Source organism: Tursiops truncatus, chromosome 8, assembly GCF_011762595.2.
Source record: "Tursiops truncatus isolate mTurTru1 chromosome 8, mTurTru1.mat.Y, whole genome shotgun sequence".
Classification (NCBI taxonomy): domain Eukaryota; kingdom Metazoa; phylum Chordata; class Mammalia; order Artiodactyla; family Delphinidae; genus Tursiops; species Tursiops truncatus.
Genome location: NC_047041.1, coordinates 69,863,675 through 69,891,609, shown reverse-complemented (window position 1 = coordinate 69,891,609; position 27,935 = coordinate 69,863,675). Strand labels below are relative to the sequence as shown.

General features: G+C 38.5%; 1 protein-coding gene and 1 pseudogene across 6 annotated transcripts in view; one reads left to right on the top strand and one right to left on the bottom strand.

Moving 5' to 3' along the window:
- PIK3C2A (phosphatidylinositol-4-phosphate 3-kinase catalytic subunit type 2 alpha) overlaps positions 1 to 27,935 on the top strand; it is a 113,108-nt gene that overhangs the window by 26,767 nt on the left and 58,406 nt on the right. For 5 of the 6 annotated variants that reach the window (XM_073808648.1, XM_019948312.3, XM_019948314.3 and 2 more), the window contains exons 2-4: positions 2,242 to 3,381; positions 20,915 to 21,018; positions 26,722 to 26,879. In XM_073808648.1, coding sequence (XP_073664749.1) covers positions 2,308 to 3,381; positions 20,915 to 21,018; positions 26,722 to 26,879 — 1,336 coding nt within the window. In that variant the 5' untranslated portion in view covers positions 2,242 to 2,307. Of the gene's footprint in view, positions 1 to 2,241; positions 3,382 to 5,948; positions 6,087 to 20,914; positions 21,019 to 26,721; positions 26,880 to 27,935 lie in introns of those variants that run through there. The other variant, XM_033862591.2, reaches the window with a different exon arrangement.
- Positions 19,822 to 20,478, bottom strand: LOC109552241 (phosphatidylethanolamine-binding protein 1 pseudogene; annotated as a pseudogene).

Genomic DNA, 27,935 nt, shown 5'->3' with positions numbered 1-27,935 from the left:
AATGATTTTGTGGGTTAGCAGTTTGACTTGAACTCAAGCTGGGTGGTTTCTTCTGCTGGTCTTGCCTTGGGTCACTCAGGTGGCTGTGGTCATCTCAACTGTGGACAGATGGTCTAAGATGGTGTCTGCACTCACATGCTTGGTGGTTGATGCTGGCTGTTGGCTGGATCTCTTTCTCTTTGTGCTCTCTCATCCTATGTGAGCATTTACATGGCAGTGGCTGCACTCAGGTAAGGAAGAGCTGAAGCAGTTGGGCTTCTTATGATAGGCTTAGAACTCTCACAACGTCAATTCTTTCACATTCTGTTGGTCAAAGCAAGTCACAAGGCCGACTGAGATCAAGTAGAGAAATAGACCCCACCTCTTTATGGGAGGAACAACAAAGTGCATTGCAGAGCGGCTGTATATACGGGAGTGGGAAGAATTTGTACCCATTCCCCCCCACCCAACATTTTATTGTGAAAACTTTCAGTCATGAGGCCAAGCTGAAAGAATTTCAAAGTGAATACCCACATATCTACCACCTAGATTCTACTATTAACATTTTCCTATACTTGCTTTATCATTATTTATCCATGTATCATCCCTCTATCAATTTATCTTATTTTTGATGCATTTCAAAATAAATTGTAGATGTTAGTACTTTTCTCTAAGTACTTCATGCATATTTAGCAAGTCAGTATTCAGTTTTTTCTTTTCACAAAACATTTATATACAGTGACGTGTACAGACTTTAAGTGTACATCATACCTAGTTTTGCAGCCTGCCAGGGAAGGGAAAAATTTGGAATAGCTTTTCAGTGAAATGCCTCAGAAACTCAACTGTAGTTGTATAAAAGAATTGCAGATGATGTCTTTCTTGACTGCCTTTCTTCATGTCATCACTAATAACTTTTTCATTTAGTATACCTCAACACTTAGGATTTTCATTTGTGTTACATTAATTTGAATTCACTTTGGAATTTCCCTACATACTTTCATTAAGCATTTATTGAGCACATATTGTAGATAAGCACTGTACTAGAAAAAGGATGTAAACAGGAGCTCTCTTGCTTTATATTCAAACTAGGTGTATCTCAAATCAGATCAGATTAACAGTAGATGCCATTTATTTAATGCTTATGCTTAAGGCCTATGATAGACACTTTTAGTTGCATTGTTTCATTTTTAATTCTTTGTAATTTGGGAAATAGATACTTTCTCATATTTTAAAAGTTAGGAAACTAGGCATGTGGAAAAGTTATCACTTGCCCAAGGCCTTACAGCATCATAAATAAAGGTGATATGACTCCAGAACCCCCATTTAATCCCTGTATCTTATTGATTAGAAGCAGGAAATATGCCCTCTGTTGCACAGTAGATAACTAACCCTTTAATTGGTCATTTTGCTTCATAGGGTAGTCTTGATCTGAATTGTTTATTTTAAATAGAGGACTATAAATGTTTATTAACTGATCATGAGAAAGTTTACTAAACTATCTTCTAGTTTATGAATAGATACTTTAGCAATTGGAAAAGGAGAAATTTTAGTATCATAACTATTGATTTAACTGCAGATAATTAGAATAGAAGTGTGATCAGAACTATGTGACAGATTCAGCCATAATTTAACCTTTGAGTGCAGTATTACAGTTTCTTATAGCCTTAACACTTATCATATTATTCTAATCTATGTTACAGTATACATTTTTAAAATTTCTAGAATATTATAAGCCCTAAATTTTTTATACGATGATTTGATAAAATAATAGTTACTTGATTTTATTTACTAGGTGTTGAATACTTTTATTGCTAATTGGCTTTTGAGCAATTTTACAAATAGTAAAAGATTGAAACCATTTTGACTTGCTATTTGCATAACAGTAAACTGTGTCTGAACTCTTGAAAATTTGTGACTAGCACTTAAGCCATTTTATGCCGAGAATTCTGCCAGAAGTGCAACTGGTTAATGGCAGCCAGTGTGACAACTGAAGTGACAGCTTCTTGAGTTCATTTACTGTGTTAGCTTTCCTGTTAGGTCAGGGAATGGGATAAAGTCATGTATGTCTAAACATGTCTCTTAACCCAACAGTGTATAAGGTGTTTTAAAAGTGTTCCTTCACCAAGATTTTCCCTATTTCATTTCATTTCGTGGTATGTTTGTAAGTGGCATTAAATCCTAAATCATATGTGGTAGATTACAAACAAAACAAATTCGTGTTTTAAAAATCTAATCGAGTGTTATATTTATTTTTACGTGCAGGTCTTGCTATTTTGGAAGCTACAAGAAAAAAAATAGATTGGAGAAGGTTTGGTCTTTTAAGTGGACATGGCTCAGATATCCAACAACAATGGGTTTAAGCAGTGTTCATCTTCACATCTGGAACCAACAAGAACAAAAGATGTGGGCAAAGAAGAAGCATTACAGATGGAAGCAGAGGCTTTAGCAAAACTGCAAAAGGATAGACGGGTGACCGATAACCAGAGAGGCTGTGAGTGGTCAAGCAGCACCAGACAAAAAGCACAAGTTTATAGCAAACAGGATTATGATCTCATGGTGTTTCCTGAATCAGATACCCAAAAAAGAGCAGTAGATATTGATGTAGAAAAGCTTACCCAAGCTGAACTTGAGAAACTATTGCTGGATGACAGTTTCGAGACTAGAAGAACACCTGTATTGCCAGTTACTCCTGTTCTGAGCCCTTCATTTTCAGCACAGCTGTATCTTAGACCTGCTATTCAGAGAGGACAGTGGCCACCTGGATTATCTGGGCCTTCCAGTTACTCTTTACCTTCTGTTTACCAGTCAACTTACAGTAGTAAACAGACTGTATTCCAAAATGGCTTCAATCCAAGAATGCCTACTTTTCCATCCACAGAGCCTATATATTTAAGACTTCCAGGGCAGTCTCCATATTTTTCATATCCTTTGACACCCACCACACCCTTTCATCCACAAGGAAGCTTACCTATCTATCGTCCAGTAGTCAGTCCTGACATGGCAAAGCTGTTTGACAAAATAGCTAGTACATCAGAATTTTTAAAAAATGGAAAAGCAAGGACTGATTTGGAGATAACAAATTCAAAAGCTACTATCAGCAATCTACAGGTGTCTCCAAAGTCTGAAGATATCAGTAAGTTTGACTGGTTAGACTTGGATCCTCTAAGTAAGCCTAAGGTGGACAGTGTAGAGGTATTGGACCATGAAGAAGAGAAAAATATACCAGGTTTGCTAGCAGACGATCCTTGGGATGCTGTTCTTCTTGAAGAGAGATCACCAGCAAGTTGTCACCTTGAAAGAAAGGTGAATGGAAAATCTCTTTCTGGGGCAACAGTAACAAGAAGCCAGTCTTTAAATATTCGAACAACTCAGCCTACAAAAGTCCAGGGCCAAATATCTCAGGTATAGTCTTTTCTTACTCACTTCTCAAACTTAGTGTAACAGAGAATTCATATTTGTGTACATAATTTATTTGGTAAAAGAAATATTTTTTATGTTGAATCTTGTTTTCTTAAGTATACTGTGAATGTTAGATTGTGTGGAAAAGGATTGAATGTGTTTAGGCAAATTGAAAAAAATTTTATTAAATTAAAAATTAAAAAAAAATTTTTGGCTGTGGTGGGTCTTTGTTGCTGCATGTGGGCTTTCTCTAGTTGCGGTGAGCAGGGACTACTCTTTGTCACAGTGCACAGGCTTCTCATTGTGATGGCTTCTCTTGTTGCAGAGCATGGGTTCTAGGCACACAGGCTTCAGTAGTTGCAATGTGTGGGCTCAGTAGTTGTGGCATGTGGGCCCTAGAGTGCACGGGCTTCGGTAGTTGCGGCTCATGGGCTAAGTAGTTGTGGTGCACAGGTTCTAGGGCGTGCGGGCTTCAGTAGTTGCGGCACGAGGGTTCAGTAGTTGTGTCTTGTGGGCATAGTTGCTCTGCGGCATGTGGGATCTTCCCAGACCTGGGATTGAACCCGTGTCCCCTGCAGATTCTTAACCACTGCGCCACCAGGGAAGTCCCAGGCAGATTGAAAAATTGCTTACTATTAATATTATCTTTTCTAGGATTGTGGATTTTGAAAACCTATAATCAAGGATCTGGCTTTCACTGATAGGCATTAAAAATAATTTTTATCTGTCTCTCCTTGTCCATTCATTATATGTGGTCCTACTTTCTTTTCCTTATTGCCTTTATTTTTCAGGGTAAATAAGGAATTTTGGTTTTTAACCCCATTATAGAAATTCTCATGTATATTGTTTTGTTGTTTTTAACCATGAATGAATGAATGAGTAGAAGAAAGGGAGGGAGGGAGGAGGGAAGGAAGGAAGTGAGGGAGGGAGGAAGGAAGGAAGGCCCCAGAGAGATGGGAGAAAAGCCATTTAAAGGACTCTCTTTAAACACCTGTATTGATATAAGTGAAGAAAAGAACTGTAGTCTATATAGCATAGTTGCTGAGTTCATATAGTCTTACTGTCTGGAAAAATTAGTTAAGGGTGCCTGGGACAGGATGTCTTCTCTTAGAGAGGCAGCAGGGTTTAGACTTTTCCTTTCCATAGATAGTATACCACTGAAGATTTGTATTTTGCTCTTATGGTATCTGTGGATTCTAGGAATGCTTAAGCCTCATTCTTACCTTAATGTGAATCATATCATTCAGCTAATTAGATCAGCATTTGGCTACTGTTTAAGCACTGAGATTCAACTAGCATTTAGGGGAGGATAAGCAAATTTTGCATGATTTGGATGGGTTTATGTTGAATTGTTGATTCTTAAAAACCATTTTAGATGTCTTGGGAGAAAAAAGCAGATATTAAGAAGGTTAAGAAAAAAGGATGAGGATTTCTTTGGATAACACAATCAGAACCCAGAAAAATCTTAACCAGTGCAGTGTTTTCCAAATGTATTTTGACTACCGCTCCCCACTAAGAAATACCTGTTATTAAGGTCTCTTAAGCTTTTCAGTACTGTTTACAAATTTAGTAACAGAATTTCTTAACACCTTTCAATTTAAAAGTCACAGGTTAATTTCACAGTTTAAATTGGAATCATAAATATTTATTCTAATGTCATATTATTTACTCTTAATATTCTATGTCATCTTGTCATGATTTTTGTCTTTGTATTTACAAATAACAGTCATTTCCTAAAGTATTTGAAAGGAGAAGGGAAAACTTTAAGCCAAATCAGGAAGTGTGGGCGGGGGGCTTATACCTAGTAGTGGAGCTGCTGGTTATTCTATGCTTAGCTTTTTGAGGAACCAGCAAACTCTTTTCCATAGTGGCTGCATCATTTTACATTCCCCCCAGCAATGTATGAGAGTTCCATTTCTTCACATGCTTGCCAACACTTGTTATTTGACAGTTTTTTGGATTATAGCCATCCTGATGGATGTGAAGTGATATCTCATTGTGATTTTGATTTTGATTTCTCTGTTGACTAGTAGTGTTGAGTATCTTTTCATATGATTATTGGCCACTTCTGTATCTTTTTCGAAGAAATGTCTATTTGTCATTTGCCCATTTTAAAAATTGGGTTGTTCATAGCTTTATTCATAATAGCCAAAAAGTGAAACAACCCAAAATGTCCATCAGCTGATGAATGGGTAAAAGCAAAAGCGGTATGTCTGTACAATGGAATATTATTCACCCATACAAAGGAATGAAGCCCTGATATATGCTGCAACATGGATGAACCTTGAAAACATTGTAAGTGAAAGAAGCCAGACACAAAAAAACATGTATGATTCAATTTATATGATATGTCCAGAAAAGGCAAATCCATAGAGAAAGAAAGCAGATTAGTGTTTGTTGGGGGGGTTGGAGGAAAGAGGGAATGGGGAATGGTTGCTTAATGGGTACAGGGATCTTTTTGGGGGGGGGGTGATGAAAGTGTTCTGGAATTAGAACATTTCAGTGTTCTTACCATAGTGGTGATGGTCACATACCATTATGAATGTACTGTGAGCCAACAAATTGTACATTTTTAAATGGTTAATATGGCAGTTTTTATGTTCTATGAACTTTACCTCATTTTTTTTTTTTTTTTTTTAAAGGAAGACACTGGTCCCCCTGATCCTCCCATCTTGCTCAGGCCAGGTTACTGCCGGATTCACATTTGGGTCAGTGTTCCAATAGAGAGATCCCTCTCTAACTGTGGATCTCCTTTTTATGGATTTAGCATGAAGGCATGGTGTTTGACACCGTGTAGTCTGGATTAGGGGTATCAGAAGTAGTTTGGGAAGGGCAGCTGCCAGTAACTGGAGATCTCAGGAGCTAGGGAAAGTTGCAGTCTCTGCTATCAGGGAAAAAGAAGCCCCTGGTCCTAAAGGGAGCTGAGTTTAGGCTCAGCCCTCCCACTGGTAGAAGGCAGAGCCCCTGATTGTCCAGGCAACCCAGAGTGAGCATCCAGGTCACTTTCAAATAATCCTCCTGCTCCTTGCATCACACCTTCATGGGTATGCATTTGCACCTCTACAATATATGCATTGTAGCCACAATACATAGGTTATCTTGAATTTAATAAAATATTTATAAATGACTTTGGTTTATTTCATTATCTCTGGATCTCTAATTCTAACTTTCCCAGCAGTGGAAATTCATTTATTCACTAAGGGAAATAGATTATTCCAGATGAGCTGAAATTACCATTCCAGGTGAACTCTGGTTATCATCTTAAACAAGTTGAGGTTTCTGGGTCTACCAGAGTTACTTGCTATCAATGATCCAAGACTGGACTCAGAACCTAAGAGCTACATGCTTTTTATCTGTGCTGTAAATGTTCAAACTGAACTCTTTTTTTTTATAATCACTGAGACAATAGAGAGTTCCTAAGAATCCTATGAGATCAGAGTGACCCATACCTATTTCACAGTTGAAGAAACTGAAATGTGAAGAAGTTAAGGAATTATTAATTTTTTCATGTAATAATGGTATTGTAATTAGTTAAATGAACTCGTATTTTAGAGATATTTAAGATGATAACCACAGTTATCTAGTCTAACCAACTTTGTTTCATGAATGAAGAAACTTAGATCCAGAGGGTGACTTATCTCCAATTAATATTTTCTTCTTCAGTTTCTTTGTAACTTAAAACCTGTGGCATAGATTGCCAGTGCTTTTGCTGCAAAACACTTGCTTCCTTTCCCTGTTGCCCTCTATAGTTTAGACTGGTCACTTCTGGTTCAACCGATGTTTTCTCCACCCTTTCCTTTGGTGGGGGCAGGGCTGTGATACTCATTTATATCCCTTTCATTGTCTCCCTGCATACATCTTTTCCTACTCATTTTTAATATTTGTCACAGTATCATCTTGATATTTTCCCTATTTGGGGTACTTTCAGAAATCATCTTGCAGGACTGATGAGGATAGGTAGTTTCCTAAAGATAAGAAAAGAATTCCCCTAACAAGATCTGGGAAATCAGATCACATGGGAGTTGCAGAGAATTACTGCTTGTTCAAACTCTAGGAATCAGGCTTCTAGGCAAGTTTTAGCAGAAACATGTTCTTAGATTTTGTTTAAAGTACAGGGGGAAGGATCAAGGAGTAATCAAATTGGTTGCGAGAGACATGAGTCAAAGCCAGGTAAGCAAAAATAACATGACTTGATCAGCTGATCAATCAGAGACGGGAGCTAGATTACTACAGTGTACATGAGTAGCTTTACTAAATGGCACAGTGTCTGAATTGAGGTGGCTTAGGCTCCTTAAAGGAGTTTAACTGTGGCATGGCTGAGGAGGTATGTAGTTGTTGATCATTCTGTTATACTCTGCTCTTTTATTTTTTTTATTTTTTAATAAATTTATTTATTTATTTTTAGCTGCGTTGGGTCTTCGCTGCTGTGCGCGGGCTTTCTCTGGTTGCGGCTAGCGGGGGCTACTCTTCGTTGTGGTGCGCAGGCTTCTCATTGCGGTGGTTTCTTTTGTTGCAGAGCACGGGCTCTAGGCACGCAGGCTCAGTAGTTGTGGCTCGCGGGCTCTAGAGTGCAGGCTCAGTAGTTGTGGCACATGGGCTTAGTTGCTCCGTGGCATGTGGGATCTTCCCGGACCAGGGCTCGAACCCGTGTCCCCTGCATTGGCAGGCGGATTCTTAACCACTGTGCCACCAGGGAAGTCCCCTCTGCTCTTTTAAAACCCCATGTAATAATTATGTTTGAGCACCACATTCTAAAAGGGACCAGTGGTAGACTAGAGTGTGTCTTGAGAAGACTACAGTGTTCAGGATCTAGAAGCTATGCTATTTAAGGAACTGTTGAAAAGATTGGAGATATTTTGCCTGAAGAAGCAAATATTAATTGGAGCTAATTCACACTCTGAATCTGAGTTTCTTCATCTATAATATAAAGTTAGTTGGACTAGATAATTTCTGAGATCCTTTCAGGAATAATATTTAAAGTTTGGAAAGTTGCCCTGTAAAAGAGGAAGTTGACTTTTTTTCTTTTAAAGTTTTATGTTTGGGACATAGGTTCTCAAAGCAGTTCAGGAAGTAGAATACCTGAAAATCATGGTATTCTTGTAAAACAAAGGTGAAATAGTTATGTTCTAAGTTTTCCAATACATTAAGTGCGTTGCTTTGTGCAAATTACATGGTACGTTGTACTAGATTTTGTTTTTGTTTTTGTTTTTGCGGTACGCGGGCCTCTCACTGTTGTGGCCTCTCCCGTTGCGGAGCACAGGCTCCGGACGCGCAGGCTCAGCGGCCATGGCTCACGAGCCCAGCTGCTCTGCGGCATGTGGGATCTTCCCGGACCGGGGCACGAACCCGTGCCCCCTGCATCGGCATGCGGACTCTCAACCACTGCGCCACCAGGGAAGCCCTGTGCTAGATTTTAATAGACAAGTGGTAGCAGGTGTAAAAGTTAAAATAACCTTTCATAGAAAGCTTAAAATTACGCAAGTCCTAGTTGTTTATATTTTTCTCTATGAATTGAGAAATTCAGTTTAGTAACTTAGTTTTAAAATTCATTGTCCCAAAAAGTAGAACAAGGACCAATGGGGAATAAAACTCAAAGAGGCAGATATACAGTTAAATATCAATAAAGGAACTTATAAATAGCCATTTGGTAATGGTTCCTCTCAGGTGGTCAATGCATAGTTATTGGAGGTCTTTAATCAGAGGTTTAGTGTGCACTTGTTACAAATGCTATAAAAGGATTTTTATTTTCAAAGAAAAGTTCTAAGCCCTTTTATTAACACTAAAATTTCATCATTTTGTTTGTGTACAAGAAGATAAAGTTTGGTTTGATTTAGACCAAAAGGGGGAGGTAAACAGAACACTAATAATAGGCTGATTTAAGAAGTCTGTGACACAAACATTGGCGTGCAACTTTTAATTTTTCACACACCATTCATCTCTATTTAAAAACTTTTCCCTGAGGTTCATTTTTTTTGTTGGGAAATAAGACTGCAATGCCTGTTCTTTATAATTACTTTACATACTTAAGTGTTCATTTCCTGTAAGAATTTTATGCTTTGTGGTAAAAACTCTGAAGGGTATTTTTCTTCTCACTCAGCAGTCTTACTTCCTATTTCCTTCTAGTGTCTTTTGTCCATAATAATCTAAATACTTTAGTTCAAATTTTTGTTTTCAAAACCAGGAAAAGGCATAGTACTTAAAACTGTCTTCTGGCAATTTAAGTTTAAATCACACTTTTAGTTAATAGCTATAATTTAGCTACTTTGAATAGATCCCAAAGATTTTAGTAGTGAATGAAATTATTTTCATAGAAATGGTTTTGCAAAGTTCTGTGGCTATTGACTTTTTCTAAAAGTTGATTATATTAACACTATAAACATGTATATCCCCATTAGCACAATGTCTAACGTTAATTTTAAAGAAGAGGTAAAGTTGAATAAAATGTGGTTTTTCATTGTCTAGCTGAATATAGTACATTAGTTGAGTAGATTACTGAAGTCTCTATAAAATTTTGGTAACGAAGTAACCAACTTTGTTCTGAAAAGCAGCTGATATGTTTATATTTAATGCTTAAAATACATTTATTGAAAACTTGGTGTTCCATCTAATTTCTGGGGTAAGATGGCATGAACCTGGGAGTTGTTTAGGTGTAAAGCTTTCCCATATTCTTTTTTTTTTGGACATGGTTTCATTTTTTTTTTTAATTAATTAATTTTTGGCTGGGTTGGGTCTTCATTTCTGTGCGAGGGCTTTCTCTAGTTGCGGCAAGCGGGGGCCACTCTTCATCGCGGTGCGCGGGCCTCTCTCTGTCGCAGCCTCTCTAGTTGCGGAGCACAAGCTCCAGACGCGCAGGGCTCAGTAGTTGTGGCTCACGGGCCTAAATGCTCTGCAGCATGTGGGAGGATCCTCCCAGACCAGGGCTCGAACCCGTGTCCCCTGCATTAGCAGGCAGATTCTCAACCACTGCGCCACCAGGGAAGGCCCTCCCATATTCTTATAACTGCTTTATAGAGTATGCACTGATAAGTTTTTGTGAATTATTGCAAACCTGCATCACTTTCCTTAAACCCTTAATTTACCCTTTCCACCTCTCCTTGACCTCACTACCTTTTTAAAAAATTGAATTATAATTGACCTACAACACTGTTAGTTCCAGGTGCACAACATAATTTAGTGACTTGGCATTTCTGTACATTACAAAATGATCACCATGATAAGTTTAGTTACCATTTGTCACTATGCAAAGTTATTACAATATTATTGACAGTATTCCTCATGCTTTACATTTATCCTCCTGACTCATTTATTTAGTAATTGGAAGTTTGTACCACTTAATTTCCTTCACCTGTTTCATTCCCCCACTCCCAACCCCCGCCCCTGACCTCCCCTCTGTTCTTTTTCTTCTTCTTTTTTTTAAAAAAAGATTTATTTATTTAGGCTGTGCTGGGACTTAGTTGTGGCATGTGGACTTCTTAGTTGTGGCATACGAAGTGTTAGTTGCAGCATGCATGCAGGATCTAGTTCCCCAACCAGGGATCAAACCTGGGCCCCCTGCACTGGGAGCATGGAGTCTTACCCACTGGACTACCAGGGAAGTCCCTCCCCTCTGTTCTTTATATCTGTGAACCTGTTTCTGTTTTGTTATATTTATTCATTTGTATTGCTTCTTAGGTTTCACATATAAATGAAATCATACGGTATTTCTCTGTCTGACTTATTTCAGTTAGTATAATAACCTCTAGGTCCATCCATGTTGTCCCAAATGGTGAGATTTCTTTTCTTTTTTTAATGGTTGAGTAATATTCCATTGTATGTATATACCACATCTTTATCCATTCATCTGTCAGTAGACACTTAGGTTGCTTCCATATCTTGGCTGTTGTAAATAATGCTGCAGTGAACATAGGGGTGCATGTATCTTGTCAAATTACTGTTTCCGTTTTCTTCACAAAAATACCCAAAAGTGGAATTGCTGGATCATATGGTAGTTCTATTTTTAATTTTTTGCGGAAAAAAATACTGTTTTCCATAGTGGCTGTATCAATTTACATCCTGCCAGCAGTGCACTAGGGTACCCTTTTCTCCACATCCTCACCAGCACTTGTTATTTGCTGTCTCTTTGACAATAGCCATTCTGACAGGTGTGAGGTGATACTTCATTGTGGTTTTGATTTGCATTTCCCTGCTGGTTAGTGATGTTAAGCATCTTTTCATGTGTCTGTTGGCCACTATACCTTCTTTTGAAAAATGCCATTTTTTAAATCAAATTGTTTTTTTGATATTGAGTTGTATGAGTTCTTTGTATATTTTGAATATTAACCCCTTATCAGCTGTATCCTTTACAAATATCTTCTCCGGTTCAGTAGACCACCTGCTCATTTTGTTGATGTTTGCTTTGCTGTACAAAAGCTTTTTAGTTTGGTGTAGTACCATTTATTTATTTTTGCTTTTGTTTCCCTTGCCTAAGGAGACATATTCAAAAAAATATTGCTAAGATTGATGTCAAAGAGCATACTGCCTGATTTGTTCCAAAAGTTTTATGGTTTCAGGTCTTACATTTAAGTCTTTAATTTATTTTGAATTTAATTGTGTATATGGTGAGAGAAAGTCCAGTTTGATCCTTTTTCATGTAGCTGTCCAGTTTTCCCAGCACCATTTATTGAAGAGGCTATCCTTTTCCCCATTATATATTCTTGCCTCCTTTGTCATAGGTTAATTCACCACGTAAGTGTGGGTTTATTTCTGGGCTGTCTGTTCTGGTCCATTAATTGATGTTTCTGGTTTTGTGCTGGTTCCATACTGTTTTGATTACTGTAGCTTTGTAGGGTAGTTTGAAATCAGGGAGCATGATACCTCCAGTTTTGTTCTTCTTTCTCAGGATTGTTTTGACTGTTGGGGGGGTCTTTTGTGTTTCCACACACATTTTAGAATTGTTTGTTCTAGTTCTGTAAAGAATGCCTTTGGTGTTTTTTTTTTTTTTGACTGTGCTGCACAGCATGCGGGATCTTAGTTCCCTGAGCAGGGATCGAATCTGTGCCACCTGCAGTGGAAGCGCAGAGTCTTAACCACTGGACTGCCAGGGAAGTCCTGCCATTGGTATTTTGTTAAGGATTGTATTGAATCTGTAGATTGCTTTGGGTATTATGGCCATTTTAACAATATTAATTCTTCCAATCCATGAATACAGTATATATTTCCACTTGTGTCATCTTCACTTTCTTTCATCGGTATCTTATAGTTTCCCGAGTACAGTTCTTTTACCTGTATTGGTTAGATTTATTCCTAGGTATTTTATTATAATATTTTTGACACAACTGTAAATGGGATTGTTTTCTTAATTTCTCCTTCTGCCAGTTCTTGTTAGTGTATAGAAATACAACAGATTTCTATATATTAATTTTGTATCCTACTGAATTCATTTATTAGGTCTAACAGTTTTTTGGTGGCATCTTTAGGATTTTCTCTGTATCATATGTCATATGCAAACAGTGACAATTTTACTTCTTCCTTTCCAATTTGGATTCCTCTTCTTTTTCTTGTCCGATTGCTCTGGCTAGGACTTCCAGTTACCTTTTTTTTTTTTTTTTAAATAGTGAAGTTATGGTTATTCTTTGTATGCACTTGCCCACCTCAGATTTATTTGCCTCTTCTTTCTGGTTTGCAGGGAAGAGATATTCCTTCTCTTTTCTCAAACTTAACTCTTTCACCTCTTTTCTTGTTCCTGTCTCCCCAAAGTATTTTTTACAATTATTCTTCAAAGTGGAATTTGTACTTACTGCTTTTCCAGTCCCTCAACATCCTCTCTTGTTCCTACTATATTGCAGAAACTTGTTTCTGGTAGTATGAATACTAATTGCCAATCTAGTGACCATACTCACTGTCCATCCTTATTGCTTCATTTGCAACAATTGACCACGTTCCTTTCTTGAAACTTCTCTTGTATTGCCGTAGTTAAATCTACTTCCTAGTTTTCCTCCTGTAATCTTTGAATCGTTTTCCTTGTCTAGTTTCTAAATATAGGCACTCCCCCAAGGTTTTGTTTTTGGTTGTTTTTAATATATCTGTTCTCTCTCGGTCAGTGCTTTATTCTTGAGGCTCTGAGATAGAGTTTGAAAGCTACTGATCTAGACTCCTTGGCTGTCTATGGTTGAGATGCAGTGATGATTAATTTTATGTGTCAGTTTGACTGGGCTATGGGGTGCTCCGACATTTGGTCAAACATTATTCTGGGTATGTCTGTAATGATGCTTCTGGATGAAATTAATATTTGAATTTGTAGACTGAGTAAAGGCAGATTGCTCTCCCTAAAGTGGTGGGCCTCACCCTAACAGTTGAAGGCTTGAATAGAACAAAAGGGCTGACCCTACCACCAAAAAAGGGGAATTCCTTCAACTTGACTGCCTTTGAGTTGGAACATTGGGGTTTTTTCCCTGACTTTGGACTCAAACTGAAACATTGGCTTTTCCTGGGTCTTGAGCCTGCCATACTCAGACTTAGAACTATAACATCAGCTCTCTTGGGTCTCCTGTTTGCTGACTGCAGGTCTTGAGACTTGGCATCCTTTATAATCACATGAGCCAATTTCTTATAATAAATCTCTCTCTCTCCATTCATATGTGTATAAAGAGATGTCCCAGCTTGATGTCCAGTAGGTGCAGTCCCTTAGGTATTCCTCAGCCTCCTGAAGAGACTTTCCTTTTGATGGAACTTGGACCCAAAGTCCGTTTGGTTGGGATATTGCTCTGTCAGTGATCCATATAGATGCTGACAACAATTAGCAGAGAGAAATTTCCCTGTAGAAAAGTGCAGAAATTGGATGATTCCCAGTTCTTTGTCTTTAGCTCTGGAATAGAATTTTGTAATAGAGTATTTCTAGATGATGACCAAACATCTCCATGGATTTCCAAACCCAAAATATTTACTAGAGAACTCAGTATCTTCCCCCACAAACCTCTTTGTTTCATATATTGGATAATGACATTAGTGATTTTTTCTTATTATCATTTGCCTCTTTCATTCATTGAAAAATATTTGAGGGGACTTCCCTGGTGGTCCAGTGGGTAAGATTCTGCACTTTCAATGCAGGGGGCCCTGGTTGGGGAACTAGATCCTGAATACATGCCGCAACTAATAGTTTGTATGCCGCAACTAAGAAGTCCGCATGCCACAACTAAGAAGCCCACATGCTGCAACTAAAAGATCGCGTGTGCTATAATGAGCATCCTGCATGCCACAACTAAGACCCGGCAAAGCTGGGTCTTAAATAAATATTAAATAAATGTTTAAATATTTAAAAAAAAGAAAGGCTCTTATTTAAAAAAATTAAAAAAAAATTTGAGGACAAAATGTGTGGGCTACAAATATTAACCATTCACAGACCTCATCCTTAAAGAACTCGGGTTAGAAGGGGGAGACAAAATGTATGTGCATATAACTGCAGTATGTAATAGAAAGCCGGGAGTGCTGCATAAAAGTTTGTGCAAGATCAGTGGAGGAAAGAGATGATTTGATGCTTAAGTTGTTTGGACTTTGAGGAAGGGATCAGGAGCAAGAGTTGAGGGAATAGGTGTGAAATTTTTTAAAAAATTGTTTTTGGTTCCAGAAAGAGTGGAAAAAAACAAAAAAATGCTAATGTTAATGTAAGGATGAAATCATTGGCAGCCCAGCTGTTTTTTACTTTGTGAGCAGAACATTTGTGTTAATTTTCCAGATTCTATTATTACCTTGATGTATGACTAGATAATTAGTTATTATAATCTATTTCTGTCACCATCAATTGAAACTTATAACTTGCTTGAAAGGAAGGACCTAATACATGAAAGGCACTGTAAAAAATACTTTTTTGGTTTTAAAAAAAAAGCATCTAGAAATGCCACTAAGGAGATTCAAAATCTATTAATAAGTGGAACATGAAAAACAGACAGAGTTAAAGAAGGAAAGATGGTTACTAGGTCAACAAAAATACGAATTTTTTATAGCATTGCTCCTGCAAAGGTCACAATGCTGTTTTTCTCTCGTGTTTTAAAGGTTTTTTTTTTCAGGAGACTTTGTTGTGAGGTACTAGAATGGCATAGTGAATAAGTTAGGTTGCCTGGGTTGAAATCCTAACTCTGATTATATTAGTCATGTGACCTCATGTGCCTCGTTAACTTCTCTGTGCCTCATTTTTTAATCTGTAAAATGGGGATAATAGTAATGTTACCCACCTACTAGAGCTTTGTGAGAAATAAATAATATATACATACATATATATATACACACACACACACATACATACATGACTAAATTTCTTACAGCAGAACCTTACATGTAAGAAATGCTCAGTAATTGCTAGATATATTTTTGTGTGGTAAAATACATATAACAAAATTACCAGATTAACCATTTTAAGGTGTACAGTTCAGTGGTATTAAATATATTCACATTGTTGTGCAACCATCACCACCAACCATCCCCATAACTTTTCATCTTGTAAAACTGAAACTCTATACCCATTAAGTAGTAACTCTCCATTCTCCCCTCCCCCTGGCCCCTGGCAACCACCATTCTACTTTCTGTCTTTATGATTTTGAATACTCTTAAGTACCTCATATAAGTGGAATCATATAATATTTGTCATTTTGTGACAGTCTTATACACTTATAATGTCCTCAAGTTTCATCCATATTGTAGCATATTGTAAAATTTTCTTTATTTTTAAGGCTGAATAATATTCCACTGTATACCTCAGTTTGCTTGCTTTTCCATTCATCTGTTGGTTTATACTTGGATTGCTTCCATGTTTTAGCTATTGTGAATAATGCTGCTATGAACATGGGTGTAAAAATATCTCTTTGATACCTGCTTTCAATTCTTTTGGGTATAGACCCAGAAGTAGAATTGCTGGGTCATATGGTAATTCTATTTTTAATTGTTTGAGAAACCACCACATCGTTTTACACAGAGGCTACACCATTTTACATTACTACCAACAGTGCCCAAGGGTTCCAGTGTCTCCACATCCTTGCCAACATTTGTTGTTTTCTGTTTTTTTGTTTGTTTGTTTTTGTGGTACGCGGGCCTCTCACCATTGTGGCCTCTCTCGCCGCGGAGCACAGGCTCCGGACGCGCAGGCTTAGCGGCCATGGCCCACAGGCCCAGCCGCTCCGGGGCACGAACCTGTGTCCCCTGCATCGGCAGGCGGACTCCCAACCACTGCGCCACCAGGGAAGTCCTGTTTTTTGTTTTTTTTGTTTTTTTGTTTTTTTGTGTTTTTTTTTTTTTGCGGTACGCGGGCCTCTCACTGTTGTGGCCTCTCCCGTTGTGGAGCACAGGCTCCGGACGCGCAGGCTCAGCGGCCATGGCTCACGGGCCCAGGCGCTCCGCATGTGGGATCTTCCCGAACCGGGGCACGAACCCGTGTCCCCTGCATCGGCAGGCGGACTCTCAACCACTGCGCCACCAGGGAAGCCCTGTTTTTTGTTTTTAATAGTAGCTATCCTAGTGAGTGTGAGGTGGTATCTCACTGTAATTTAGATATTATTTTTAATAATAATAATAATTAGAAAAATACTTATTTTATAGAATCAGATATTAATTATGAAAATTACTGCTGTTCTTTTTAGGAGACAGTTGAAGGAACTACATAGTGCCTTATATTTTTTCATTGTTTTATGATTGCTATGGCAAATTCATTGGTTCTATGGAAGTAAATTTTAACTTGTTTTTAGAGGGAGCAGAACATTTAACAAATTGAACCAATGGTTCGGTTCCTTATGAACTGGATATAAAGTTTTACAAAAATATGAAATTCAGTTAAATTTGATTCTTGTCTTCAAGGAGCTTTCACATTAGGACAAATATAAAACAGGATGTAATGATACCGGTGTTTGGTTCAGACTAAGTACTTAGAAATTCTAGGAGGGAAGAAATGCTTCATACTGAATATTCATAGAAGACATTGTAGATGAAGTGGCATTCCATTGGGCCTTAAAAAATTAATAGATCTTTGACTTGTGTTGTGAGGGAAGGTTAGGAGGAAGACATTGAAGACAAACAGATTCAGAGGCAAGATAGTTCAGTTTGTGTTTCATAGGAACAGGATATGAGTCAAACTAACTTGGACATAATATTCACTTGGGAAGTTCTGGGAAATACTATTGGATTAGATTGTGGCAAACTTGGAGTGGCAAACCAGAGGATTTCTTTAGAAATATAAAAATCCATTTTTCAGGTAGTATGCTCTATTTGCTACGATACTTGTTTATGTAACACAGATTAACTTCTGTAATTGGTAAATATGGGATTGATGTCAGTATAATGGGGAGGTAGCATTCGTTCAAAAATAATCTTTCCCAGCATATCAACATTTCAAAGCAATCTAGAACAAACTCTCATAGTTAAAGGGAATATCTTAGTAATGCAGGAAAATATTAGGAAAACACTGAAAGTTCTGCAGAAGTGAAAATGGTGGCTACAAGAACAGTTCCACATTTCACAGGGTTAAGCATTCTGATGAAACAGTAAGTGCAGACAGAGAAGCTGAGAAGACATTTCTGTTTGCATTAAGAACTTTGGTGAAGAAGTGTACATCCTGGGGTATATTTTTAACTTCATTGAAATTGGTCTTCGCTAGAAGCAAATGCCCTTCAGAATCCATATAACAAATTAGGAAGCAGGAGCTCCAGGGTTTAAGGAGGCTTCAGAGGATCAAAGACCATAATTCAAGGTGCAAATTCAAGTGGAGATTTAACTGCACTAGTGTTTCTGTAAAGACTTATTGTTTTAGTTAGGGCTTTGATTACACTTTTTTTTTTTTTTTGTGGTACGCGGGCCTCTCACTGTTGTGGCCTCTCCTGTTGCGGAGCACAGGCTCCGGACGCACAGGCTCAGTGGCCATGGCTCACGGGCCTAGCCGCTCTGCGGCATGTGGGATCTTCCTGGACCAGGGCACGAACCCGTGCCCCCTGAATCGGCAGGTAGACTCTCAACCACTGCACCACCAGGGAAGCCCGATTACACCGATTTTTGAGTAGTCTGCCTTAACTCTATTTTTCCCATGAGCTCTGTTATTTGTAGTAGCGATTTTTCTAGAACTCAGGGCTGGCCACTTCCCCATGTACATATCACATTCTAGCAGAAGGGGCTCTGCCACATTATAAAAGCAGTAAATTAGTAAAGGAGTTGTCCTGAATTTTCAGTTTAATTTTCTGACAAAACCTTGTTTGTCATGGTTATGGAAATCCATTACAGCTCTTGAAATTTATACACTATGTTCTCATTCACTCAAGTTTTAATTGAGAATGTTCCCATTTTAATTTTAAAGGAAATTTACATTTGGAATTTGTGCTAAATCAAGTATTTTTACGTAGTAAGTCAAAACACCTCTAAATGGACTCTGCTGCTTGGCTGTGCTTGGGTAGTGAATTTATCTTCCTAAATGTTGCACACAAATTTTGATCAGACATAAACTTAACTTTTGAAGGAATGTCAGGGTGTTTGTACAAGTTTATTAACATAGAAAATGCCCACTAACTCCTAAAACTCATTCTCTTATATAAAGAACCAGATGCTTTCTTGGAATTTGAGACCTAAGTTGAATATATAGAATTCCTGGTTTATTAGAGGAGTCCCAAATGGGCTTGATATCTTCATTTTCTTAAAACAGAGCCTAGTCCTTTAATTTCATTCAGCTGTTAACTTTCTGAAGTGTTCATTTCTGGAAGATTTTGAATGGAAATGTCTCTAGCGTTCCATTCTTATTGACTGATACAAAGTACAGCCTATTTCTACTTTTTTTTTCCATCTACACATGTTTTTATTTTTATTCAACTATAAGCAAGTAGCAGAATTAACACAACATTCAGCAACTCCAGACCAGCTTTTCTTACACCGACGAGTGATCAATTTAACACGTACAGACTTTCGGATTTCTGATGACCTCTCACTCAGCCCCGCAGCTCATCTAGATGGCCAAGCTTTAACAGCAAAGTGACTCTCTCCCTATTGCTTTTTCCAGTATTGCTCTTTAAAGGAACCAGAGCGGGACACTGACAGCCAATAACCAGCCTGAGATGTATCACGTTGGGGGCTAGCGGACATGCCAGCCCCTGGTTGTCTTAGTGAGAGACAGGGCCCTGAAAACAAATGCCAGAAGATGCCATCACACACAGCCCTGGGCTCGGGCTCACAAAGGCAGAGGCAATCAATCTTTTCGTTTTTTCAACCTCCCTTAAAGATTCTTTGATGCTCTGTTCTAATACTGCAGACCTCGTCTTTTTACCAGAATTTTTTTCCTCTTTAACGTCTGGGTTGTTATATTAACATTTTGATGACCCCATCCTAGTACCAAAGTATCCCCCACCAAAACGGAGTTCAAATTTGATCAAAACATAAACCCCCTAGAATTATAGAGAACAGGCAGAAGGAAAAGACACCCTAAACCTAAATCTTACTGCTCAGGCCTCAGGGCAGGGGGAAGAGAAGAAATCTACATGCATCACTAAACTGAAACACTGCTTGGGAACTCTGGGACGATGTCCATCTCCTGGCTTTCCTCTGCTTCCCAGACAGCTGCTCGTAGAGTTTGGGCACATAGTCATCCCATTTGGCCTGGTAACACGTGCCGGCCCCTGGAGCCCCGAGCTCATACTTTTTGCAGAAATTCGCCACCTTGAATCTGCCACCGTGGTCTCCAGATCTGTTGCTGAGAATGGGCTCATCACACTTCAGTGGCCTGTCCTGCTTGTAAACCAGCCAGATGTAGTAGTGAAGGCCTGTGCCCTTGGGAGGCCCAGAGCCCACATAATCGGAGAGGACTGTGCCACTGCTGATGTCGTTCCCCTTCATGTTGACCACTAGGAAATGGTGCCATTCCCTGTATTTGGGGTCCTTCCTGCTGGGAGCATCCGGGTCTGTCAAGACCAAAATATACAGTTTACCTGGATGAAGGCCATCCCATGCAATGCTGGTGGGCCAGTTCTTCACCTGCGTGGGTGTCAGCACTTTACCCAGCTTGTCAACCTCTGCCCCGCCGTATTTGACCTGCAGTGGGTGCTGCGGCCTCGCATCCACTTCCTGCAGGCTCAAAGGCCCAGACTGCTTGTTGAGGTCCACGAGCATCACGGAGCCAAGGGGGGCGGACAGCAGGGAAAGCAGCGGGAGGACTCGGTGCAGGGTAGTAGTCCAGACTCCCAGGCCTATTTCTACTTCTGAGCAAGTAAAACCAATGAACTTTAAAATAAGGCTTGGGACTTCCCTGGCGGTCCAGTGGTTAAAGATTGCGCTTCCAATGCAGGGGGCGCAGGGTAATCCCTGGTCAGGGAACTAAGATCCCACATGACATGCGGCCTGGCCAAAATAAAAAAAAAAAAAAAGACTTAGTTGGCATTACTTTTACAAAGATAGAAATCCATACTTTAAAACTTTGTTACTGATATGATTTATTTTACCTCCATATTTTTGTACATGTTTTTATAAAAATGTGTTTGTGCTATATGCTATTTAGCGTTTTGGGGATCTTTAACTTTTAAAATAAAAACACTCTTTTTCATTACAGAAAGGCCCAAATGGGACCAGTACTTTGCCAGCTGAAAGTTCTCTTCTACAAGAAATTGAAGTACAGAATGAGGAAGTGGCAGCTTTTTGTCAATCCATTACAAAGTAAGGAATTTTTCTTTATAAAGATGATTTTTTATTAAGTAATTTTTTAAAATTTATCTTAACCAGCTTAGTGCTACTAATTATAAAATTTTTTAAGTTTTAACTATTTTCTCCCTGTGGCTAAAATGTCAAAACAATCAGTTAATTGGTACATTAACACAAACTACAGTTGAACCTGTTAGTGTTCTGAGTATTTAGAAGAAAAAATTGAGGTCAGACAGTAGATTTCTGATAGTCTATTACCGAGGGAGAATATGGCTTAAACATAGAAGTTTCATTAGAATTAGAAAATGCCTTTTTTTTTTTTTTTTTGCGGTACGCAGCCCTCTCACTGTTGTGGTCTCTCCCATTGCGGAGCACAGGCTCCAGACACATAGGCTCAGCGGCCATGGCTCACTGGGCCCAGCCGCTCTGCGGCATGTGGAATCTTCCCGGACCAGGGCATGAACCCGTGTCCCCTGCATCAGCAGGTGGACTCTCAACCACTGCGCCACCAGGGAAGCCCAGAAAATGCCTTTTTTTTTTTTTTTTATGGCTGTGCTGGATCTTCATTGCTGCAGACGTTGAGGTGCGTGGGCTTCTCACTGCAGTGGCTTCTCTTATTGCGGAGCACGGGTTCTAGGTGCACAGGCTCAGTAGTTGTGGTGCGTGGGCCTTACAGCGCACAGGCTTCAGTAGTTGTGGCGTGTGGGCTTAGTTGCTCCATGGCATGTGAGATCTTCGCGGACCAGGGATCAAACCCATATCCCCTGCGTTGGCAGGCGGATTCTTAACCACTGGACCACCAGGGAAGTCCCTGCCTTTTTTGCCTTTATAGGGAGACTTAGTTTTGCCATAAACTTTCTAGCATTCAAAATATTGTCCTACTTAGAATTAAGAGATGATATAACAAGCAAGATTAGAGGAGCAAATATATTTTCTGAAGGTTAGAAAAATGCATTTCTAAAATGTTCTTTTAATCCTAAATGTGTCCAGTGTTCTTAATACATGAAGAAACTGAGACTCAGAGAAGTTACCTACCAAAGTTTACTCAGCTAGTCTGTAACAGAGCGAGGTCTCCATTACCTCTGGTTTGGTGTGTTTTCTTTCCATCATTTCACTGTATTAGTGAGGACTTCTGTTATGAGTGCAAGAAACCCATCTTAAACTAGCATAAATCAAGGAAGGTTATGTATTGGTTCACAAACCCGTATAGCAGAAAGAGGGCGAGGATGGGGCAGAGCTCAGTGACAGCAAGATCCAGGAATTCATACACTGTAATTGATCCCTACTCCCTTTGGACTCTTCTTCTTCCTCCCTTTTCTCCCTGGGCCCTTTCACCATGCATGTTGGCTTCTACTAGAGATGGAGTTTTGAAGGCAGGGAATATAACCACCGATAGCTTAGACTTTGATATTCTAATGGTCTTGTTAACAGAAAGGAGAGAGTCCTTTCAGTCAGCACCAGATAGAAAAATCCCACGGAAGGAGGGAGTGGAACAACAAACATTGTGGCCAACTGGATGAGATCTGTTATCAAAAGAAGGAAAAGTAGGGACTTCCTTGGTGGTACAGTGGTTAAGAATCCGCCTGCCAATGTAGGGAACACAGGTTCGATCCCTAGTCCGGGAAGATCCCACATGCCACGGAGCAACTAATCCGTGAGCCACAACTAGTGAGCCTGCATGCCACAACTACTGAAGCTCACACACCTAGAGCCCGTGCTCCGCAGCAAGAGAAGCCACCGCAATGAGAAGCCTACCCACTGCAACAAAAGAGTAGCCCCCGCTCACGGCAACTAGAGAGAGCCCGTGCGCAGCAACAAAGACCCAATGCAGCCAAAAACAAACAAATAAATAAATTTATTTTTTAAAAAAAGAAGGAAAAGTAGATCACTACTGGGAGATTTATTCTGAATCCAGTATTTTCCCCAGTGTGGTTTAAGCAAAGCAGAGTTTGGGGTTCCCAGATCATTTTCGAGTATATTCATCATTTTTATGATATGGGACTTATTATATTTAACTAGATTTTCTAGACTATTGGTAACATTTCATTAAAATTCTATCTTCTTGTGTGTCACCTTTTAACCAGCATTCCTTTTCTTCAGGATACCTTAGGGAAAAAAAAGAAGAAAAATATCAGTAGAGTCACTTTTTCTTTCCTGAAAAGGTTACTCTTTTTTTTTTTTTTTTTTTTTTTTGCGGTACGCAGGCCTCTCACTGCTGTGGCCTCTCCCGTTGCGGAGCGCAGGCTCAGCAGCCATGGCTCACGGGCCCAGCCGCTCCGCGGCATGTGGGATCTTCCCGGACCGGGGCACAAACCCGCGTCCCCTGCATTGGCAGGTGGACTCTCAACCACTGCGCCACCAGGGAAGCCCAAAGGTTACTCTTAACTGTGTTTTTAAAACTCATATTTTTCAGTAGACGTTTAAAATAGAAGAGACATTTAGGTGACTGAGAATGCAAATTGCATGTGTTAGAAATTACCTGTGCCTTTATTCCATTATACCATTATGTATGTGTGGTTAACAGTTTAGAAATAATCTTTTATCTTAATGGTTTGGTATTAATCTGGTATGTGTTTTATCTTAATGGTTTGGTATTAATCTGATATGTGTTCATCGAGTTTTTAAAATTTTCTTTCCAAACAAACCTTGTCTATTAGACTGTGTTGAGTGACTATTGCATTTAAGCTTTGCATGTTGAGAAATTAGGCTCTCTGTGATCTGCCTTTTTCTTCTGCATTTGAATCTTAGTGTTATTTACACAAACTCTGCCACTAAGCTAAAATGATCATTTTTATTTATGTGTGCACACGCGCGCGCACACACACACACACAAATGGCTTCTGTAATATTAAAACCTCAGATGAACTAGAGACAATGAATTCTTTTTGTAATTTATTTCTGTTAGAGTGGGATTGCAACAAATGTTTCAGAGAAGTAAGAGGGAGAGGTGTTTTTGAAGCCATGTTCTAGAAAATTCTTTCATTCCCCTCTGACCTTGGAGATTGGAGTCAGGAGAAGTCTTGATGTCTTGAAGAAATTAATGTCACTTTCTATTTTTTCCAGTGTGCAGATTTTAAAAACAAGTGTTTATACTCTTAGTAAATGCCTCATTTTTTGAAATCTCCTAAAATGATTAATTTCATTATTTTAATTCAGCTATGACATTAGTGTAAGATTGTCAGGATGATATTTGTTTACAGTTAAGCCTACTTCTAGGCCTTGTTTTTTTTTGCTTCTGTGAAATCAGGGAGTTGCACTAGTGATCTCAAGGGTCACTTTCAGTTTAAAGTTCTGTAAAATACTTTGAATCGGGACATTTAATTATTACTGCATTTTTCTTGTTTTTATTTCTTTTATTTCTTTCCTTTCACACTCATCATAATTGACAAAACTTGCTGTATCTACTAGTTACATAGGTCCAGAGAAAGTTCTCAGAGGAATGTTAGATACCAGTGGAAATTTTTTCTGCTTCATTTGTGGTCCCCTAGGGTAAGATGAAAAACTACACTTTACACTTGTCATTCTGAATAGCCTTTAATTTCCTTTCCTCATATATGGTTCCAATGTAATATTTATATTCTACAAAAATGTCTTGATCCCAAGGATTCCCTGTAGGTTTTTACCTCTGCATTTAGTTAATTTTATTCTAAATGACGCTGACTCAAGTTTCTTATAAAGTAGTGTCAATTCAATTAAAAACCCTCATTTTTTAAAATAAATTTATTTTTATTTTTAATTTATTTTTGGCTGCATTGGGTCTTTGTTGCTGTGTGCGGGGTTTCTCTAGTTGTGGTGAGCAGGGGCTGCTCTTTGTTGCAGTGCGCAGTCTTCTCACTGCCGTGGCTTCTCTTGTTGCGGAGCATGGGCTCTAGGTGCACGGGCTTCAGTAGTTGTGTGGCACGCAGGCTCAGTAGCTGTGGCTCGCGGGCTCTAGAGCACAGGCTCAGTAGTTGTGGCTCAGGGGCTTAGTTGCTCCGTGGCATGTGGGATCTTCCCCGGGCCAGGGCTCGAACCCACATCCCCTGCATTGGCCGGTGGATTCTTAACCACTGTGCCACCAGGGAAGCCCAAAACCCTCATTTTTATATGTAACTTTTTATCACTAGAATTTTTGTCCAGTAAATTCTTGTTTTCTGAACTGTCATCAGGAATTTCTGATTTTCCTTTTATCATCCTTAAGGATTTCTGAAAATTGAAGGCTTCCTTGGATATAGATAAAGTTCTTTACCGTTTTATATATTAGTTAGCTACGTGATTTGCTGTGAGTATCTTATTTCATGTGGTATTTCTTGTTTCATAGGAAACAAGAATACCAAGTATGTGAGAAACAATAAAAAATCTTAGGCTGGGTCCTGTGAAGGTCTTGTCATTGTGTTACAGAGGGGTAAGCTTGGCAGCAATCAAATATTTGAAGGTAATGTGTCCATATCTAAAGGTGCATTTCCAACATCAATTTAAGTTTATTACTTTCTATTACCTTTTTTTCAATTACATTTCTTTTTAATATTGGATCCTTTGTGGCACTTAAGATCACAGTGCAGAAACCAGATTTATTCATTTATTCATTTATTTGACGAGATGCTTATAACGCTTACCATGTACTAGACACTGTTCTGAGTGTCCTTATAAACTTAATTCACATAATTCTCACAACAACCCCATGAAGTTAGTAGTAGTAGTATCCCCATTTTATAGAAGAGGAAACTGAAGCAACAAGGAGATTGAATAACTTGCCTAAGATTACACAGCTAGTAAGTAGTACAAACAGGATTTAAACTTGGGAAGTCTGACTCTAGCAGTAGTGCACAAATAGTTACACTTGCTGCCTGCCTCTCCAGAACCTTTCTTATTGTCAACTCAAACTATTTTATTCTGTTCCTATAACTTGATTATTTTAATCTCTACAGAGCGAATAGATAAAACTTCCAGCATTCATTCCGTTTATAGCCCTGTGAAAAGCAGATGGGAGAAGTGGAGTTTGTCTTCTAACTTCCAGAAAAAAGTCAGTTAAGGGAAGCCCACAGGCTTAAAGAAGGCATCAAATCCTCCTTTGTCTTCAGATAATAGAAGTGCTATCTGGAGATGAGCCATACACCTGCCTTATATATTTAAATTTAAACTATTTTGCTACTATGAATACCAAGAACACTTCACAGGCAATTTTTTTGCCATTCCCTAAGTCTTAGAAATCACTTTGAGGGAATAAAGGCCTCATAGCACTGTAAAAACCCATTGTCTATGTTTTTCTATCATGCTAACAACCAAAAACTGTGTAGGAAAAAGGATGTCAGAAAAAAAGATTTTAAAAAGACAACAAACTTTTCATCCCTCTGGCAATTACAATTTAGGTCTATCACCTGTATTGTCAGTGGTTCATTAAAAATGTACATTTTGTGAAATTATACTGTTTAGCCAAAAATCTGAAGCAGAGAACCTCATTTAATGCTGTGTATCCAGTGTGTGTTTTGTTGATGTTGATAGTGTTACCAAAGCGGTCCTGGCAGTACTTAATCTCTTTCCTTGGATTCTGTTTTTTAAAAGGCAAATGCCGGTGTTTTGGAGTTTTGACAGGGGTCCATTCATTGCATTTCTCCTGAGCTGCTCTAGAATTGGACAGTAACACAGAATTGAATGGCTATAAGCATGCAAAGCCTTGTTCAGAGCTCTCAAATGCAGCTTTCAAAAAAAGAATTTAATTTCTTGTTTTTTTGTGAATAGATTGAAGACCAGTTTTCCATATACCAATCACTGCACAAATCCAGGCTATTTGTTAAGTCCAGTCACAGTGCAAAGAAACATATGTGGAGAAAATGCTAGCGTGAAGGTCTCCATTGAAATTGAAGGATTTCAGCTACCAGTTACCTTTACATGCGATGGTAGGTTCATAGTTCCCCAACGATCTTGTTTTGCTCTGATTAGGGAGAAAATGTTTAAAATGTTAATGTTATCATTCTTTTAATAAACGGACTCAGTTATCATTAGGTATCCTTTAAAAATCTCTGTGTGTGTCGGGGGAGGGGGGTAAAATACTTAACATGCATTAGTTATCCCTTTCTAGAAATTGGCGTTCATATGGATAGTTCTGTGGTTTGGGTTAGAGAAAAAACAGTTTACTTTTATAACCACATATTTCTCTGAAAGATGCTGAGTAATTTGGTTAATCAGTGGCTCTTGGCCAAAGCCCAAAAGCATTAGCTAGCAAGGCTAGTTATAGTCCTATTCTTTATATTCTAAAGGAAGACTTATTCTCTTTAAACATACCTTAAATTTTGGTTTGGGGAATCGTATGCAGTAAGAATTAATACTAAAATTGAAGGAAAGTAAGGTCAATAAGCTTCTTGATTGAAATAAGCATAGATAAGCATTGATAGCAAATGTTTTGATTTGTATCAAATTTTGACTTGATATATCAAGATCTGATTCATTTAAAAATATATCAAATGCCTATTGTTTGGTGCTTCATAAATGTGCACATTTATAGTGTACATCTCTTTTAAGAAATGTAACCATTTTATAGTAGAAGTGCTTTGTGTGTTTAAATAATAACTGTTATGATACATATAAATGTGTTCAGAAATGTAGCTCTTGTATTAGATAGAGGTTTTATGGCCTTTTCTGCCAAGCTGTTAATTTTCATGAATTCTGAATGTAGTCACTGTCTTCTAAGTTGAACATAAAAGCTCTAAGTATAGAAATAGGTTACTTTAGTTTTTAATGGTTTGTAATCTTAGTATCCAGCTATTGTGAAGAATGATAATTGAATAATACTTCCTACTTTCTATATTGTTATTCTTCATTGGATAATTTACCAGGCAAATGTCAAATGTTTAAAATGGTGATTCTTTTTCCTTATGATTTGGTTTAAATAATTGTTTGCTAGGCACTGCTAAATGTCATCCTTTTTGGAGGAGTCTGTAAAACAGAGGTGGCTT